Source organism: Phyllostomus discolor, chromosome 8 (genome assembly GCF_004126475.2).
Source record: "Phyllostomus discolor isolate MPI-MPIP mPhyDis1 chromosome 8, mPhyDis1.pri.v3, whole genome shotgun sequence".
In the NCBI taxonomy this organism is placed as follows: domain Eukaryota; kingdom Metazoa; phylum Chordata; class Mammalia; order Chiroptera; family Phyllostomidae; genus Phyllostomus; species Phyllostomus discolor.
In genome coordinates this window covers 27,346,915-27,364,980 of record NC_040910.2, presented here as the reverse complement: position 1 = coordinate 27,364,980, position 18,066 = coordinate 27,346,915, and the positions used below count along the sequence as shown (strand labels likewise).

The window sequence follows — 18,066 nt, the reverse complement described above, 5'->3', positions numbered from 1 at the left end:
CTAAATTACATTGAATTGTTTGTGCCTGTGTGGCTCTGTGCATGGTGTGCATACCTGATGCAGACACCAGCCTGCAGTGTCCGAGTCGTTATGGATGAAATGAGACATTCACACAAACTACCAAATCCAGTGGTGGAAAAGGGACAGCATGGCTTTTCTCTCAGGGGGAGCAAAAGCCTTGGCCCTTGCCATGACCGGCCTTTATTGGGTTTCTCAGCACATTACATGATGGTCCTCATTTACTATGCACAGGTTCACTTTAGGTTGTTACCTTTTACAGAAAACAAAGGATCCAGTGCTGCTAATCACATCACAGAAGAGGGATATTTGCAAATGAAAAGGGAAAAGTAGTTGAACTGGTTACACTCCTCCTTGGAAGGTTTAGTATGGATTTCAGGAAGTTACATTATAGTAAATGTCCTCAATTCAGGGTAAGGGAGTTTTTTAGCAAAAGTAAGACTCAAAGCAGCCTAGGCACTTTGCGGGCCTGATTCCCCACAGGAGAACCTATTTGTGGGCGTGGGTCCTGTGCATCTCTGAGTGGGAGCTGTGCCCACACCACGCAGAATGGTCTCCTACATGTACCCATATACACAGTACCTCATGGTAGTTAGGCTGCAAAAAGTGATGAGTAGTAGGGTGGCTAAATCAGTACATCCTGGCACTGCCATTTAGTAACTGTCTACTTTGGTGCAAACACCAGTTTAAGTCCGTTTTCTATCTATTTATAATGGGGATAAAAATACTTATATTCTTTGTTTTTCTCCTCACGTAATGAAAAATATGTTAATAGATGTTCTGTCACCAAGATGCTTTGGAATCTTGGAATAAATGCTATTTTGTCAAAGTTTATTCCTTTAACAGACTAAATCATTTGATTTAATTTTTATCTATATTTCTTGGTGTTAGAAACATATAGTTGTAAAGATTTTTTTCAAAGGATATATCAGTAATTCTTCATGTACATGTCAAAACAATTTGCAATGCAGGGTTCTACCTTTGCCATTGTTCAAACTTGCTTCTAGTGCTGACACTCCACTTTACATAACAACTCTTAAATGGATCACAAAGCCACTGTAAAGTTGCCTACTTTAGAATTCACTTTGACATGCTTGTGAAATCACCCCCAGGAACATCTTGATGGTTTTCATTGTGAAAGCTAATTATTATGTGTAGGTCTCATTGCTTTTGTCTTAGCCTCAGTGGGTGAACTTCAAGTAGTTTGTGATGGCTGGAGCACAGCAGATGCCTACATAGAACCGCAGAGGTTGAGCTGAGAAGGAGCTCTCATTTGCAACAGCTGGCGTGTTATCTTTTAGGCATTGGGGAGTCTCTGGTTTAAACGGGAATAACATGATACCATTGTCTTTAAGAAATGTAAATCCAAGGAACACAGAGTAGGTGGATTATAGTGACATCAATCAGAATCATCAGGAGGGCTTATTAAAACAAAGGGTTTTACAAATCCTCAGGTATTTTCTGGTCTGGGGACTACACTTTTGAGAACCATTGGATTAAGGAACATGGGTTTATTAGGTACACTCAACCCACTGAACCACACCAGTCAGGGCTGGGTAGACTACTCAACAGTGGAGATGAGATACTATGAACATGCATCAAAAAAGGAACAGTAGAAATGGGGAGGAGGCAGGTGACCAGGTGATTGGTTACTAAGGTATAATTGGCCTGATTAAATATCTAAGGAGATTTCCCTTAATTTTATCAGTTGGGTGATTACTTAATGATGATGCTGTTTAATAAAGAGACTCTAGGAAGTGTAGCAGTCTTTTCTTCCTTTCTTCCTTCTTTCTTTCTTTCTTTCTTTTTTTTTTTTTTTGAGACATTGAGGTTAAGGTGTGTGTGGAGAAAACCGAAAATGAAGTACATGGATTTGGAATAGAGCAAACTCTTGGGTGAATGTGAAGCACATTATACTGTGTTTACAAATGTAAGCCACACACTTCTGGAAATAGTCTTCTTAACACAAAGTCAAATGAAGGTTGTTTTATTATAAATGTCATCAAATTCAGAGCAGTTGTGAGGTATTAATGATTTTGTAATTTTAACTTTTTTTAGCATTTAAAAGAGTATCATAAAAGCATTTACATTATACAGAAATCAGTAAATGAACATGAACTTAGTTCCATTTGGCATACTTAAATAATTAGAATATTAATCCATTAAGCTATCAATGCTTAGCTTCCTGGAACATATCTAAACCTAAGTCAACACATATTCTTTTGAGATTGGTTCTGGTTGGTGTAAGAAAAAGAAATACAGTGTTTTGTTTTTGATTTTCATTTCTAATAAACAGGATAGATACAAACCAAAAGGGAAATAAAAAGCAGGATTTTTTTAGTGGTTGCTTCTACATTTAGAATTTCATTTCTGTAATATATTTTACATTAGAAAGCAATCTGGAGGGATTGAGCAGGGGGGGAGGGGGAGAGAGGGAAAGAGAGAGAGGGAGAGGGAGAGAGAGAAAGAAACTCACGGCCATGGACAACAGTGTGGTGATTGCCAGTGGGAGTGTGGATGAGGGAGATAAAGGGGGGTATGGGGACAATAAATGGTGATGGAAGGAAACTTGACTTGGGGTGATCAAAATACAATACAGTGCATAGATGTTGTGTTGTGGAACTGTGCACCTGAAATCTGTATAATTTTGTTAATCAGTGTCACCTAAATAAATTTAATAAAAATTAGTGGGGGGGGAAGAAACGATGAATTTTATAGAAGAAATATTTACATATGTAGTCTTTGATTAGATTTTCTCATGTAACATTTAATACTGTTGTATAATCTAAAGATCAACTCTTATGCTATGAGGTTGTTCCCCAGCCACACATGATGATTTAGGCAAGGAACATGGGCATGAAGAATTAAGAACTGGGTGAAAGCCAAATGGATGCACAGCAAAGTAGTTAGAATGGGAGTCTGGGAAGCATATGCAGGAAACTGGGAAAATGGAGAGCCTGAGAAACTCGCATTCTAGCTAATACCCCAGATTAATGGCATTAGACTTTGAAAGGCATATTACCTACAAATAATGGGAAAAAGAGAAAGGTAAGAACTTGATGTTTGTGGCTTAGAAAGAACAAAATATATAGTTGTAGAAGTGAAAAATAAACAATGAGATTTCTTAGCCAGGGAAGTCAAACAACCAGGAACACTTAGGAGTATCACAGTAAAGAGTAAGAGAAAGAGAGTGGGAAAATATGGAAAAATATATTGTCCTTCAATATAGGGAGATCAAAGTAAGAAATGAAGTCTAGTGGAATCTTCTTGACAATGAAAATTTCCAAATAATTAATTTGTCCCTCAGGCAATGCTACTTGAGCTGTTCTTATCACACAGTTGCCATATAATTTATTGTCATTTAATTTTAACCTTGTAAAAAAGTGATTTTTGTCCTTTTGTTCCTGACTACATGGTCTCCCTGCAGTTTAAGGGATAAGTGCTATTTGTTAAGGTAAAGCTATTGGTATTTCAAAATCCTTATAAAATTTAATCTCAGAGGGTGAGAGTATAACTGTGAGAGGCACACATAATTTTACGTTGGCTATTCTTGTATATACGGGTAAGCTAATGCAGTGGTTATATTCCACAAAGGAAAAGACATTCTTATCACCTCTTTAATTCTACCTGAAGTATGACATTAAGAATAAACACATAAAAAAACAAACAAAACAGCAATCAAACAAAACCAGCTAATAGCCTCTTCAAAATAAAGAGACCTAAGATAGCTCCTAATTTGAGACTCAGTCCAGCGTAGGAAATTGTCTCTCAGGACTCAGTGCTGGTGTTCTTCCAAATGACTATAGTTGCCCATGTCTCCACATAAGAAGGGGACATTCTAGAACTTAGTTTAAATGCTACTAGGCCCTAGAAACTTTTGTGGGTATTTGCTAAAACCTAAAGGTAAATAATGCCGAGAATGCAGTACCAGATACATTTCATTATGAACCTTCATTTTTGTGGTTGTTTCTTGATCCGATCAATATATCATACAAATACGGCAGAGACAGAATCTGCAATACCTAAGAGAATAAAAAAAAGAAATTATTAGAATGAATCTATTTTCTCTTTACATGCCAACAAAACAATTTTCACTTGGGTTCAGAAAAAGTTAGCATCTATTAAGGAAATAATTTAACAGTTACAGCTTTCAACATAAACATGGCAACCTAAAAAGCAGATATTAGAGATATGACTCATATTTTGTTTCAAGAAACTACAGTATAACCCAACATGACTTATTAACTGAGGCGATAAAATAATGTATACAACTATTTTTATCAATTGGCTAAAGTGAAAAATTATTACTATAAAAGTGATTTGAGTACGTTGGAAGCATACTATGAACTGGACAGGCCTGTAATTTTAATATATTCAGAGTATCTTCTTTGACATTTAGCTCGAAGTTTTCAACATCAATTCATGACTCACCGCAAATATTCCCTCCCATTTTGACATGGGCATAGCCATCCACTCCCCATGAACTTCCCCATGAGTTCCGCACAATCCAATATGGAGTACTTCCTGCAAAACAGAACCAGCTAACATACCTGAAAAACTCATGCTGGTGTTAATGCATGTTAATTTAAATGGTATTTCTTGATCAATATAGCAACTTTGAGAAAATAATTAAAACTCTAACGGAATGCTAACTTAAGCTAGCTAAGTAAATCTGAGCTATACTTATGTCAACACTCCAATTAATGGAAAAATATGTTTGAATTCATTTCACTTAATGCGGGGCCTGCATAAAATAAAAACACACACGTATTTCCAGGGAATTAGAAAAAGGAAAATAAAAATAATTGTTAGATATATGTGATAAAATAACAGGCACTTCTGTTTTCCCAACAATTATCCTAAACACTCCAGAAGGAAAATGCACATAATTTAAATCAATAATGATCATCATTCAAACAAGTGATCTACCAAAATTGATAGGCAGAAGCACTTTGGGGTCATTTGTCCCCAGAAGTCTTTTGAAAAAGTTGTAAAGATGGTAGGAGGACTTAGACATAAGAAGACCAAATTTTAACCTTTTTAAGGATGGCAATCATTTGTCCATCACCCTAAGCTAGAAAGCAATCAATCAAGTCTTGCCAGCACTCACCTGTTTTGTCAAACCCAGTTATGATCACTGCATGATTGGCTTCTCCACTAGAGCAGTGATGCTGAATGATCCCTCCCAGATAATCTTGCCAGCTCACGGCATCTACGATCCCTACCAAAGGACCAAAGGTAAGAAGCGCTTTTGCCATTTTGTCTTCTTGGTCACTACCAAAAGAGAAAGTATTTGTTTAAGGAGTTTAGTTTTTAAGGTAAGAATATTTTATAAAAATGATTTCTTTAATTTTTGTATGAATACAAGTAGGTTTGGCTGCAACTACAGAAGACTTAAACACTGGAGGCTAGAGAAGTCTGTGATATCGGCAATCTAGGGCTGCAGTGGGGCTACGGGATATCAGGAACCCAGGTTCCTTTTACGTTATTATTCTGCCACGTGAGGTGTCCATTCCCAAGGTCAACTAATGGTCCAAGATGGCCACAGGTGCTCCAGACATTTAACACATATTTCACACAACAGGAAGTAGAAAGAAGAGGTGCTATATCCCTGTTGAGACTTCCCAGAAGTAACACACACATTCTGCATATATCTGCATGGATCTCATTGGCTAGAATTCAGTCATATGGCTAAGTCTAGCTTCAAGGAAGATGGTGAATGAAGGTTTGCAACAAGCTGGCTGGCCAAGTATCCAGCTATAATATAAAGATTCTTTTAATAAGGAAAGTGGAAAGAGGGGATGCATGGAACTATCTCTGCCATACCATGTGAAAATCAAGAGACTGATCTTATGTTAGTGAATGTCAAATACAGAAATTATAGCAAAAGATTATCCCAAAGTGGCAAATATATTATATGACAGAAGAAATGTTAAGACACCAGAGAACTAGTACTAGATTGTGAAGACTGCAAAGACACAGTTATTGCTTCCACACTCCACACATGGACATCTAATGATAAATTTTTAGATGATCTTGGAAGTATGTGAGTAAACCATTATTTACATTTTTAAAGGTCAGCTTTGGAGGGGGAGGGCACTATAGCCAAGTTACTGGTATTTCCAGCCATGAAGATAGCATTTGGTAGATTAGTGCTGTGGCAAGACATGGGTGGATTAGTGGCTTGAAAGAGTATATAATCCTTCATGATGCCCAACTAGACATCAGTTCCTATCAAGAGAATATTTTCTCCACAGATGAGGGGGAAAAATGAATGATTAACAGCAGAAATGACTGAAATAGAAACTACACATTCATTCCTCACATTTATTCATTACCTTTTAACTTGAAGATATGTTTTTTGGGAATCTATGACCAGCCATTTCTAATTTTTGCCACTGTAATAGTAATTAGTATTCACTAGCATTACCCTGAAACAGGCAAAATTATATAATTTCTTAAAAGGCATCATGGTGGGGTAGAGACTTTGAAGTTCTACATACTGGGGTTCAAATTCCAGCTATAGTCTGGAGTCATTCCATCTGCCTTGTAGAATCAGCATAAGGATAAAATTATAGGTGTAAACTTTGTAGCATGCCTAACACATTTTCCTCTAAGTTAACAAAAAACATTGTTTCCTTCCCTCATTCCTAACTTATCTAATAAACTAGTTTTTCTTAGCATAAGCTTTAGTGTATAATATATATTTTATTATACTTAATTTAGAAAAACATTTTGTAATCTGTGATAATCCACTGCTTTGTCTTCTTTAGAAATTATTACATCTAACATGCCATACATATTTTCATTTGTTTTGTTTGTTGCCTGGCTCTATCACTAAAACGTAGTCCCAAGGAAGGGTTTTTGTCTGTTTGTTTACTGCCTAATCTCTATAACCTGAAACAGAGCTCAGTAAGTATCTGAATGAATAAATGAATAAGTCAAAGCAAGGTCTTCTTGCACAATCTATCACAGTTAGCTTAGCATTGTATTATCAGAGAGTTTAAAGTCCAGTGTGATCACAGAGATTTTTTTAAGGACCCCTTTCTGTTTAATTAAAGGGGTGGATAAACCCTGTTTCAGGCCCAATGTCAGTGACCTCTGCAGATTCTCACGCTCACTCACTCTCCAACTCAGACTAATGCCTCTTATTTTTTCATTTCTTTCTAACTTTGTCAGTCATGACCCATGACAAGGGATTCCTTGAATCCTCTTCTAGTGACATTTTGAAAACTGTGCCTTCTTGTACACACACATCATTTATACTGTCAAGGAACTGAGAGCTCACAAAGGCACACTTTCTCAAAGGAGATGCTGACCACCGTATTCAGTGACCCTGCCCATGTTATTACAGATTCAATGTGGTTGGCCGTCTGTGGAATGGAAGCTTTCTGGTGCATGGTCCCTACAGTCACCCTGGGTGCCCTTGTCAGGGACAGGAGCTGTGCTGACAATCTGCCAGTCCTGTGACACACTTACGCTTATTTAGAGGGGTTCCATTTTGTTCAAGGGTCCAATTTCACCCTTGATTCCCTTCACATCCCATGGGTAGACACCATCTGGATGCGGAGTTTCTGTTCATGTTAAGCACCAGTAACTTAGAGGGCAGTCACCTCATCCAAATTTAATTTAATTTCTCTGTGTTCTCTGTTTCAAAAGACTGCACTAAGCTCCCTTCATATTTAAAAACAAACAAAACAATAAAGCCACATCTGGGTTGAGTCTTTCTCTTTTGTTATCATTTCTGATCATCTATTTTGCACTACATCGAATGGTCACAATGGTCTCTCACAGGCTTTAAGATTTTCCTATAATTTGAAAGCATTTTTAAGTGGTTGTTTTCCCCTGAACCTGTCCAAAGTCAATTTGCCCTTCAAGCTCTGACACAAATCGTCTTCCTCAGCTTTTTCTTATCTACGTCTCACTCCCCTTGTGCCAATATAGGGTGTGCTACAGAATCTGTCTCCAGTAATACATTCCTCCTTGTTTCTAATGTGGAAGTTTCAGTTTATGCTTTTCTTAGAGTTGATGGCTTGAGATGCAAGGGGCATGGAGGGTGTTCAAGAAATGATTCCTGGTAAGTAGACTGCTTGATAGTAGCTGGGGCATCTATTCAAGGCCATTTTCCATTGATTCCATGGGAGGATTAAAATATACTAATGGTAATTACAACATGTAGAATTGGTAAAAGGAAGGTGGTAAATATAAATTATACCTTTACCTGGATTTAATGTGTTGATTTGAGCTTTATATTTTTTATTATAATGACACATTAACACCCACGTAGATCGTGTTTAAGGAAGAACATCCCTAGCACTCCATGGTGATTGACAATTAGTCTCTGTAGTAGAAGGTAGGTTTGAAAACAATTACAAATATGCATGGAGCCTTCAACCAACTTATTAATTCTGAATAGTCAATAGATCATAAAATAAGAAATAGGAAGAAAATCACAGCAGCATGAGACATTTACCTGAAGTCATGTACAGAATAACCTTTGATTGAAAATCCAGAATGTGAGTCGGAAAAGTAATGGCAGAGGCCATTCTGTGCTTTAAATGGGTATTCTGAATCTCTCACCAGCTTTACCTGTGTCTAAAAAAAAATAATAATCACCCAGACAACTGTATTTGAACATTAATAAAAAAATTCAAAGACGAAAATAAAAAGAAAATAATCGCCCAAAGCATTCTCTGTCATGCAGTTGTTTTAGAAGTCAAACAGAACTTTCTGCAATGTGTCAACATAAAATTCAACTTGGCCACACCTTCATCATGAGGGTATTCTTTGAGGAATTAAAGATCTTAAATTCAGTCTTTAAGTGTTCATTATGGACATCCTAGAAATTAGAATCATTATCTTTCTTTCTCTCTTATTCTCGTTGTTTTTTTTTCCCTGTATCCTCCTTCCTTGGAACCTCTATCAATCTAAAAATAAAGTCTTGTCATCTTTCTTCAGAGATTATAATAGGGCAATCCACTTTCCTTCAGGCTTCTGGTTCTACATGAGCAAGTCTCTGAGACTCACTCAGCACAGTGGTTTATGCACAGGCCATGGTCAGGTCAAGCATTTTTTCCATCCTCTTCCCTCTGTGCCTTTCATCTGGGATGTGACACTTACTTTATAAGTATATGTACACACACCTCCTTCTCTGAATGTCGGGCTTATGAAAGGGAGAAGAAACAGTTCATTGTGCCCATTATATAGAGCAGCTTTGGGCATTCAGTGACTCAAATACAGCAAATGATTAAGGGAAGGATAGTTGAGTTTGGGGAACTCAGTTTTAGAAAACATAATAGCACCCTCGTTGGCTGCTTTCACACAGCCTGTGTTGGATCTAGGGCAATGTCAGAAAGTATTCTAAGAACACTGAGGGACACTGGGATAGAGTGGGTAAAGATGTCCAGTAGGTAGCGGAGGATTTAAGGTGCAATTCTGGCTCAGATACTGATTTTGCAATATAATCTCACATCTTCATCTATATAATGAGTAACTAAATTAGCTGACCTATAATGTCCCTTTTAACCTTCATATTCAGAAATTCTATGGAGATGGTTAATCATATGCTCTCTTCTTTCTGGCTCACTATTTGACATGCATCTGCAAACTAAAAGTATTTACCTTTTAAGAAATGTTCAGAAATAAACATAAATTACTATGGGTAAACAGATCTCAGGTAAGATTTTTCTACCGTTTGATTTTGATGGCTGACTTACCTAGAAGCAATTCATTTTAAAATCTGATTCATACAAGCTTTGGTCATCTAAATTTTGAAACTTAAAAACATTGTTAGTAAACGTGCCCTGGCTGGCGTAGCTCAGTGGATTGAGCGCGGGCTGGGAACCAAAGTGTCCCAGGTTCGATTCCCAGCCAGGGTACATTCCTAGGTTGCAGGCCATAACCCCCAGCAACCACACATTGATGTTTCTCTCTCTCTCTCTCCCTCCCTTCCTTCTCTCTCTAAAAATAAATAAATAAAAAAAAACACACACAAAAAAACAAAAAACATTGTTAGTAAACAAGAGTAAACTGTTTGAATTAGGAACACACATTAAATAAGCAAAAGAGGAAGCAAAGAGTTTAAAAGGCTGAGAAACTAGTCACCTTATTCAGCCAGTTCAAAGCACTGAGCGTAGAGCCTCCATTGCAGCCGTAATTGCTGTATGAACAGTCAATGACCTGCTGCACGCTTAGGTCTTCCAAAGGCTTCCCTTTTATCGCATATGCTGACTCCACTGCACCTACCACGCTGAAGGCCCAGCACCCTCCGCACTGTTTTAAAATAGAAACAAAATAGTACTTTTTATCAAGCACTGTTCAAACCAGGTTTGCCAACATTTTTCAATATCACAAGTTATCAAGCCAAGTGAGTCGAGTGTGGAGGCCTATAAGAATATAAAGGGCCATCCTTTTGGTTTCCGAATTGAAAAAAATGAAACCAAAATTCTCTTTTAAGTATCAAAACCCAGCAATTAGTTAAAGGTAAATTGGCATATCACTAATGCAAAGTAGATAATGCAAGATAAAAGCAAATTTTAGAGACTCAGAAAACAGACTGGTGGTACTTTTCAAGACCAGTCAGTTCATTAAACAGGTGATACCTGTTTCTGAGACATTCACCGATTCTACCCTATTCTCCAATCCCAGGGGTCCCCTAACTCTATGCTTCCGTGTCACCCACCATCTCCCCCAAGCAGAGATGATAAGGTGAGGTGGGGTGAGGATGTGTGTCGCATATGTCGTGCTCATTATTTGATGGACACAGGAGCTGAATGAGTTCTGTTTTAAGCTCTCAAATGCCAGCATGTGCATATTATGAATGCACATGAAATGTCCTCATGGTAGGAACCCATATTCATCATTCTTCATTCAAATGTTGGCTGGCAATCTTCCTGATTCTGGATCTATTAGCTTGCTTTTATTGGATGGACTGGAACAAAAGAGCAAAAGGATGGGTCCTGAAAGAAGAGATCGAGCAAATGGAATCAAGGACCATGCACAAGAAAGACAGAACCCCAGAAAAGGCAGAGGTGAGAGTGGGATTTGGAATTGGGTAGAACTGACCTCTGCAACACAGGTCCATGTGTTGCAGAATTAGACAAAGAAAGAAAGCACAACTTGTCTTCATGGAGTGAAGTTTTGAACAACTTTATGGATTAAAGTGTCCTTTTATGCCTACATCTCCAGCGCCTACAGCATAGTGAAATATTTACTAAGGGACTAGGCTGCAGAACCTTCACACATTGAGAAATGTGAATATAGGCTGCTGAGACCATATCTACAGCCAGCTTTAGTTAAGCTCCCTTGGGCTTCCCTAGGATGGCAATGCCTGCTCAAAAACATCTCTCCGGTAAGTTCTTTAATTAAAGATTCCTAATTAAATGTTCCCCCTTACTACAATGTAGACATTCCTGGGAGGATTAGATTTTAGACTACTCCACACTTGATGATGAATCCAATAACAAAGCCCATGATTTGGTGGTAAAATGTAATTCACAGCAATAAATATAGAACCTGGGAAATAAAAAAGATCACCCTAAATCAATGGTGATAAGAAACTGCAGGGTCTAGAATACTTGCCACATTGTCAGACGGGCACTAGATTTATCAGGATGATCACTTTGTAAGTCATATAAATGTCTAATCACTATGTTGTACACCTGAAAGTAGTATAATACTGTGTATCAACTGTAATTGAAAAAAAATTTAAAAAGGGGAGGCTGAATGGCCTGTTGCGGTATCCGTTGCAGATACATCGAGACCACAGCCACATGGTTAGGCTGCTGGTCAGCTGACATTTCCTGTGCTGCAACTTTTACTACCCCCTATCTTTGTTGAAGTGTGCCACTGAGTGTGACACATTTTTAAATGTACTCTAACCTCATAATCCCTTTCATTTTTCCTGTGTGGTTTTGCATAGGTGGTGATTTTTAGGAATGTAAGTATGTCACATTATAGCAAAAATGACCACATTTCTAAGGGTCATAGATAGAAAGTGTAAGATCCTTTAGAGGGTAGGGTTTTCTGCTAGAGCTCAAGGGGTGAGACCTAAGAACCCAAGAGACCAGGTTACACTGTCGCTAAGTGTGCCTGGTATCATGTTACTTTTTCAGTGCTGTTTCCCTTTTAGTAGTCAAATTTACTTTCCCCAGCCTCCCATCTGCTATAAGAATCTTTGGTAACTGTCACACAGCTGCTGGGAAGCACCTCTGAGCCAGTGTGCTGGTAGCAATGGTAATTAGTGAGAGAACACATCAAAGATGGTTTATCTCAGAATAAAAGTCCAACTTTGATGTCTGCCTCTCATTCCCCGAGTCCAGTCTTACTGCCATGTTTTGAATGATTGGGGTGTGATTTTTACCTAAGGAAATGATGGCTTCCCTTATAAATTTGATTGAACTTGACCTCAAAGGTGACTTCCCATGCTAAGGTGATTTAAAAACAAAACAAAACAAAACTCTAAAACTTACCGCCTGCTGGTTTCTCACTAGTGTTACAACATGCTTGTCTCTCCAGTCAAATCTTAAAGGCAAAGATATGTTGCCATCCATGGGGATGGGCTCTGGCACTTCTGCTTCATATTTGGGGAATGCGAAAGGTTTGCTTCTCAAGTAAATAGCTGAGCAGAAAAATGAAATGAAAAGACAACAATATTACATTCCAGGAAGGACCTCTGAAGGTTCTTTTTGGAGGAAATTTTCAAACAGAAACAGTAGCTTTCAAGTAGAGCCTGCCATTTGTGATTTTTCTATGTGCTTTTCCATAACATGAAATGCAGTTCAATGGAAGCTATAAAAGATAAGAATTCTTACAATAGAGACGGAACTGCCATATGAAATGACTTGTTTGAAAAAACCAGGACAATAATAAAAATGAGTATAATTAGTATCATTTGTTTTATCAGAACCCATGGAGCCATGGGTAACTTGAATAGAAATAGCACTAAAAATTATGGGAGGAATGAGGCGTTCGCTGTCCTGTACAGCCACACAAAAATGCCTTGTATCTGTAACATTTCTCACGCAATAATTAGAAGAGTGGCCATGCATTTATTTTTTCTGTCAGCACCTAGTACATGTTCAATTTTAGCATTTAATAAATTGTTAACTATTACTCAATTTTCTAGGTTCACAATTCAACAATCCCTTAAAAGTTAAGGAAACAAGTTAAAATCAAGGAACCAATCGACTAATAGCACCACTACATCATACCTTTAAACTCTTCAGGAAATAAATATGAAAACTGATTTATTCCATAGACGGCAGAGGAATTTTCACTAGGAAATAAAGAATTCAAATATTGATGTCTATTAAGACTTTCCTAAAAGAAAAAAAAAAAGGTAATTTATATCACCTATGTTAACTTTCCAAAGCAATTTGTGTATAACTAACTTGGAGATATTCTTCAGGTGTGAAAGTCAAAGCTTGATTTATTTCCAGCAGATCACAATGAAAGATTTGTATAAGAAAATGCGATCATACTTGTAAATGTTTTGTATTAGAAATACTACGTGCTTTCAGGGATATTTTTCAGGCGGGGGAAGATATGTCTAATCCATTTGTAACTTGTCTTCACTAAGCCCATTGAGAGCACTAGATATATGTTTTTTAATATAGTGAAAAAACTGCAAATAAGCCTTTAAACAGATTTGGTGAAAAATAATTATCTTTGTTTTCGTTTGTTGTAACTGAATGTGTGTAATTGAATGAGTTACAATAAGACATTCCAATTCTTGTCTGGAAAAGGAGCCAGGACCAAAGAACTTGAAATTATCTTATGACTGTAAAACTAGGGAAAACATGTCATTTCGACATTAACAGTTCGTTCCAAAGCTTTCTAACCAGCTTAATTTATACTTAGCCAACCTGTCTGTTCCAGAGTTTTAATGCTGGGGTAAAATCTAACTGTAATTACGAAGACATTTCAAAACAAACTGAAAAAGAAATTAAATGTTCCCTTTCTCTAAATCAGTCTCCACCAAGGCTCTGACTTGGTGAACTTTTAAGGAGAAGCAGGAGTCTAAGGAGCCCCCAGTACATGAAAACCATAAACTGGCAAGATTCTTCCAGCTTGCTCAATCAGTGCTGGGTCTTTTACCAAGTTCTGATTCCAGAAGCAGTTTATCAGCGCCCTCCTTTGGAAGAAAACAACGCAGGTTTCTTCCGCTTATTTCTGATCCCTGCCAAGCGGTTCTGCTAAAAGTGGGAGCTTCGAATCAAGAGCAGTTTGAACATATCCATTGATTACTTGGAGTGCGTTATATAAATTCACAACCGCAAGCTTTCGTGGAAAATCAAATATTTGAGTTAGCACAGGCACAGGAGAGAGCGAGACACAGCCACGTGGGGGAGGCAGGGAGAAGCTCTCGGGTGTTATCCCAGCCCTGAAACCCCAGCGCGCCACAGAGCTGAGGGCATGGGGAACCCCGGGAGTCGCGGGGCTCGCTGGCCCCTCTGCCCCAGCCCAGACTTCGGACAGGACAGGGCGGGAAGGAAACAAACACGGAGGCGCGCGCTGGGTACCCGGAAGGCGGCCTCCTGTCGCTCGCGGCTCCGCGGTCCAGTCCGGGTGAAGGTGGCCCCGGGACCTGCTCCGGGGCCCGCGCCGCAGCACCACCAGCAGCAAAGGAGCCAGAGCCGCCGGAGCACCCGCAGCTCCATGCCGGCTCCGAAGCCCGCGGACCCAGCCGCGCGCGTTTCCTTTCGGTTCTTCTGCTCCTCCTCCTCCTCCCGGGGTTTGGGGGGCGGGGGGAGAAAGCGGCAGAGCGGGGTGTGCGGTCCTACACACTGTCACTCCCCAAGTCCCTGTTGCTCTGGGCCTGGGAAACCACTTAGGTGCAAACTGTTGAGATTCTCGCTCCTGTTTGGGGGGAAGAAACGCCAGGCACATGACCACGTGCTTTCCGGTTTCATCTATCAATTAAAGAAAAAGTTTTCTTCATACAGGAACACGAACACACAGAGTATTGAGTGGTCTGCACTTCCAGAATTAAGTCCTTATTTGTCTTTTATCTCAAATGGGAAGATTCAGGCAGTGGTGGAATTTAACTTGACCTTAATCCTGTTGTCACTTCTACGACGGTCCCTTAAGTTGAGAAACTAACTCTGAAATGATGTTTGAGAATTTACACGGAGACATTAGTTCAGCAGGTACTTGCTTAGCAGTACGTTAGAAAAACGTACGGTGTTGGAACTAGCGCACAATTTCTCGATGTATTTATATTGGGGCCATTTGGAAACTCTCGAAGTCTGTTTCTTCATTTGCACAAGAAGAGATAGAGACATCACCTATTTCTTAAACGTGTGGTAAAATTTAAATAAAGTAATCCCCATAAAACACTTTGTATGATGCCTGACACATTTTAAGTGCTCAGTATTAGCTAGCTGTTTAATTTTTAAGTTAACCCTGCCCCATTTTATTGTTACTCTGCATTCCGTCTACTCGGCTTAGCTCATCATATCCCATTTTCATGCTTTCTTCTTGTGTTTTTCCTTAAAAAAATTTCATTTCATAGTACTCCAGTCTTAGAGAATGGACCTTAGAAGGGACAAAAGTAGTGTTTAAATAAGTTAACGTCCTAAAATGGCAGCATCTGAAGTTAAGGATTTTCTGGTGGAAGGGGAGAAAATCCCCTTTGGAGACACTGGGGGACTTCCAATGTCCACTATCACAGGTCCAGGATGACTCTAGGAACTGTTCAGCTGTTTCTCAAATTTAAAGTGCACAGGACACCTAAAATTATATAAAATAATATTGAGTGTCAACTATAAGTAAAATATAAAAAAAATTTAAAAGGAAATAACATAAAAATAAGTGCACAGGAAATGCAAATTCTGACCCAGTAGTTCTGCTTTTCTAACTATCTCTGGGGCTGTTGCTGCCTCTAGTAACACAGGCCACACATGGAGTGACAAAACAGTGCACCACTATTACTATTTCTCCAGCTTTGCTCCTGTGGGGGGAACTGGGAAGACGGCTGGGGTAACTCCCTATCTCAGAGAAAATTCCGTACGCCTTTCTGGTCATTCCATCTCTGCTTATTTCCTGGAAAAGAGAGTAGTCAGTACTCAGTATTCCTGGGCCTCAGGATCAGCTACATAGTTTGCACACCAAGTGTAAAATGGGGGCCCCTTCTTCGTGTATTATTAACAATTTCAAGACAGGAACAGTAGGGCATTTAAAGCAAGAAGCACAGGGTCCTGCATGACTGCACAGGCGATGGACCCACAGAGGCAGCTCTACTAGGCCTTTCTATAATAACCTTTACCATACAGTGCTTCCGGAAGTCTTCAAAATTGATGCCATGACCCTCATAAACTTTTTAGAACCACCATCTGATCTATGTCTTTAGTTGTTATCTAGGTACAGTGAGTCATGCTATTCTCTGATGCAGAATTGGTAATAAAAATAAAATACATCTGTTCTGGGAACTAAGAGTAAAGACTTGGAAGCTTTTTTACATGCATGTTTGATGAGATATATTACTCTTGGAATATATGGTGACAAAGATTTCATTTAGACAGTACATTCAACAATCGATATTGATGTGAACCTCAGTAGTACTTCTTCACCTAGTCCTTATTTGGAAATTATTCAAGCTAATACTTTTTTTTAAAACAGAGGTTTGCATTCAGATCACAACTATTGTTTATTGACAGCTTACTGAATCAGGAAATTTAATCATAGGGAGTTGTCTCTATCCTAGCATAAGAGGCTGTGTAAAAAAAAAACATTACAGTAGATTTGCTTCCTAAGTTCCAATCAGCAAGTATTTATTGAGCACCTATTAAATACCAGATATTGTTCTATGTAATGAGGATCCATCAGTGCATACATGACTAAAGAGATAAAATTTACCTCCTCATGGAACTGACATGCAGTGAGAAAGGATGCACAGAAAAATTAGGAAAAATGTTATGGGGCAATAAAGTAGTATCGGGGGAATCAGGTGTGTGCAGGACTGGGGTTACAATTTTAAGTAAGGTGCTTGGGACAGACCTTCCTGAGAAGGAGACATTTGAGCAAAGGCTTGAAGGAGGTGAGAGGGAGATATCCTGATATTTGGGGAAGAAAGACTAAGAAGGGATAGTTAGTACAAAGGCCTTGAAGTGAAAGTATACCTGCCATGTTCCAGAAATATAAAAGAAGTCAGCGTGGAAGAAGTGGAGAGAAAGAAGGAGAGAGTAGAAGATGAGATGAGTAGGAAGCACACAGATTATATAGGCCTTTGGAAGTTAAGGGGGGATCAAAATTATTTATTAAATACTTTTTTAAGGTTTGAAGGTTTTCATCTTGAAAGTGAAGGTCACAAGTATTTACTAATTTTCAGAATAAACACTGTAAATTAACATGTACATGGGAGGTGTAATTTTTTTCATTAAATTTGCAAAATACCACACTCCTGTATTAATTCTGAATTAATTATCTGTTGCTACATAGCAAATAACCCCCAAACTTAGTAGCTTCAAAATACTGACATTTATCATCTCACGCAGTTTTGGTGGAGCAGGTTGGGAATCCGGAACCTAGCTGGATGGTTCTGGCTCAGACTGTCATGAGGTTGCAGACAAGCTGTTAAAACAGCTGTAGTCACCTGAAGGCATCCCAGAGTTAGAGGGTTTGCTTTCAAGCTCACATGGCTGTTGGCAGGAGTCTTTGGTTCTTCTCAGGCTTTTGGACAAAGGCCTCAGATCCTTACCACCTGGATTCTCCAGAGACCTGCTGTAGCAAGACAATGGTCTTGCCCCAGAGTGAGATTGGAGGGACTGAGAGAATAGGCAAGGGGATGACTAAGAAGGAAGCAGCTGTTTCCTCTACCGCCTGATCTTGAAAGTGACCTATCATCCCTTCTGCTCTTGGTTGCACAGACCCAGCCTGGTACTATGTGAGAGGTGGGGATTACTGAGAGTGTGCATAACAGGAAGTGAGGTTTCTTGCGTGCCATCTGGGAAGCCAGCCACCACAGGCTCATCTTTGACTTGAGCTGCCCAGTAAAAAATATGGTCATTTTTTTTGTATGAAAATAATCTGGCCCTTTATCCACTTTTG

The 18,066-nt window shown here is 38.9% G+C and overlaps 1 protein-coding gene across 2 annotated transcripts; it reads right to left on the bottom strand.

The window, feature by feature from the left end:
• Nucleotides 1-2,784: 2,784 nt before the first annotated feature.
• CTSO (cathepsin O) lies at nt 2,785-17,702 on the bottom strand. 2 transcript variants are annotated; one of them, XM_036031973.1, is made up of 8 exons: nt 17,496-17,702; nt 13,230-13,338; nt 12,489-12,637; nt 10,123-10,290; nt 8,492-8,613; nt 5,129-5,292; nt 4,450-4,542; nt 2,785-4,040 (listed from the first exon to the last, which is right to left on the bottom strand). In XM_036031973.1, exons 1-8 carry the CDS (start codon nt 17,502-17,504, stop codon nt 4,006-4,008), a joined length of 849 nt encoding a protein of 282 aa, XP_035887866.1. In that variant the 5' UTR covers nt 17,505-17,702; the 3' UTR covers nt 2,785-4,005. The 2 variants fall into 2 exon arrangements, with proteins under 2 accessions (XP_035887866.1, XP_028376672.1); XM_028520871.2 differs by lacking the exon at nt 17,496-17,702 and adding an exon at nt 14,541-15,128.
• Nucleotides 17,703-18,066: the final 364 nt, after the last annotated feature.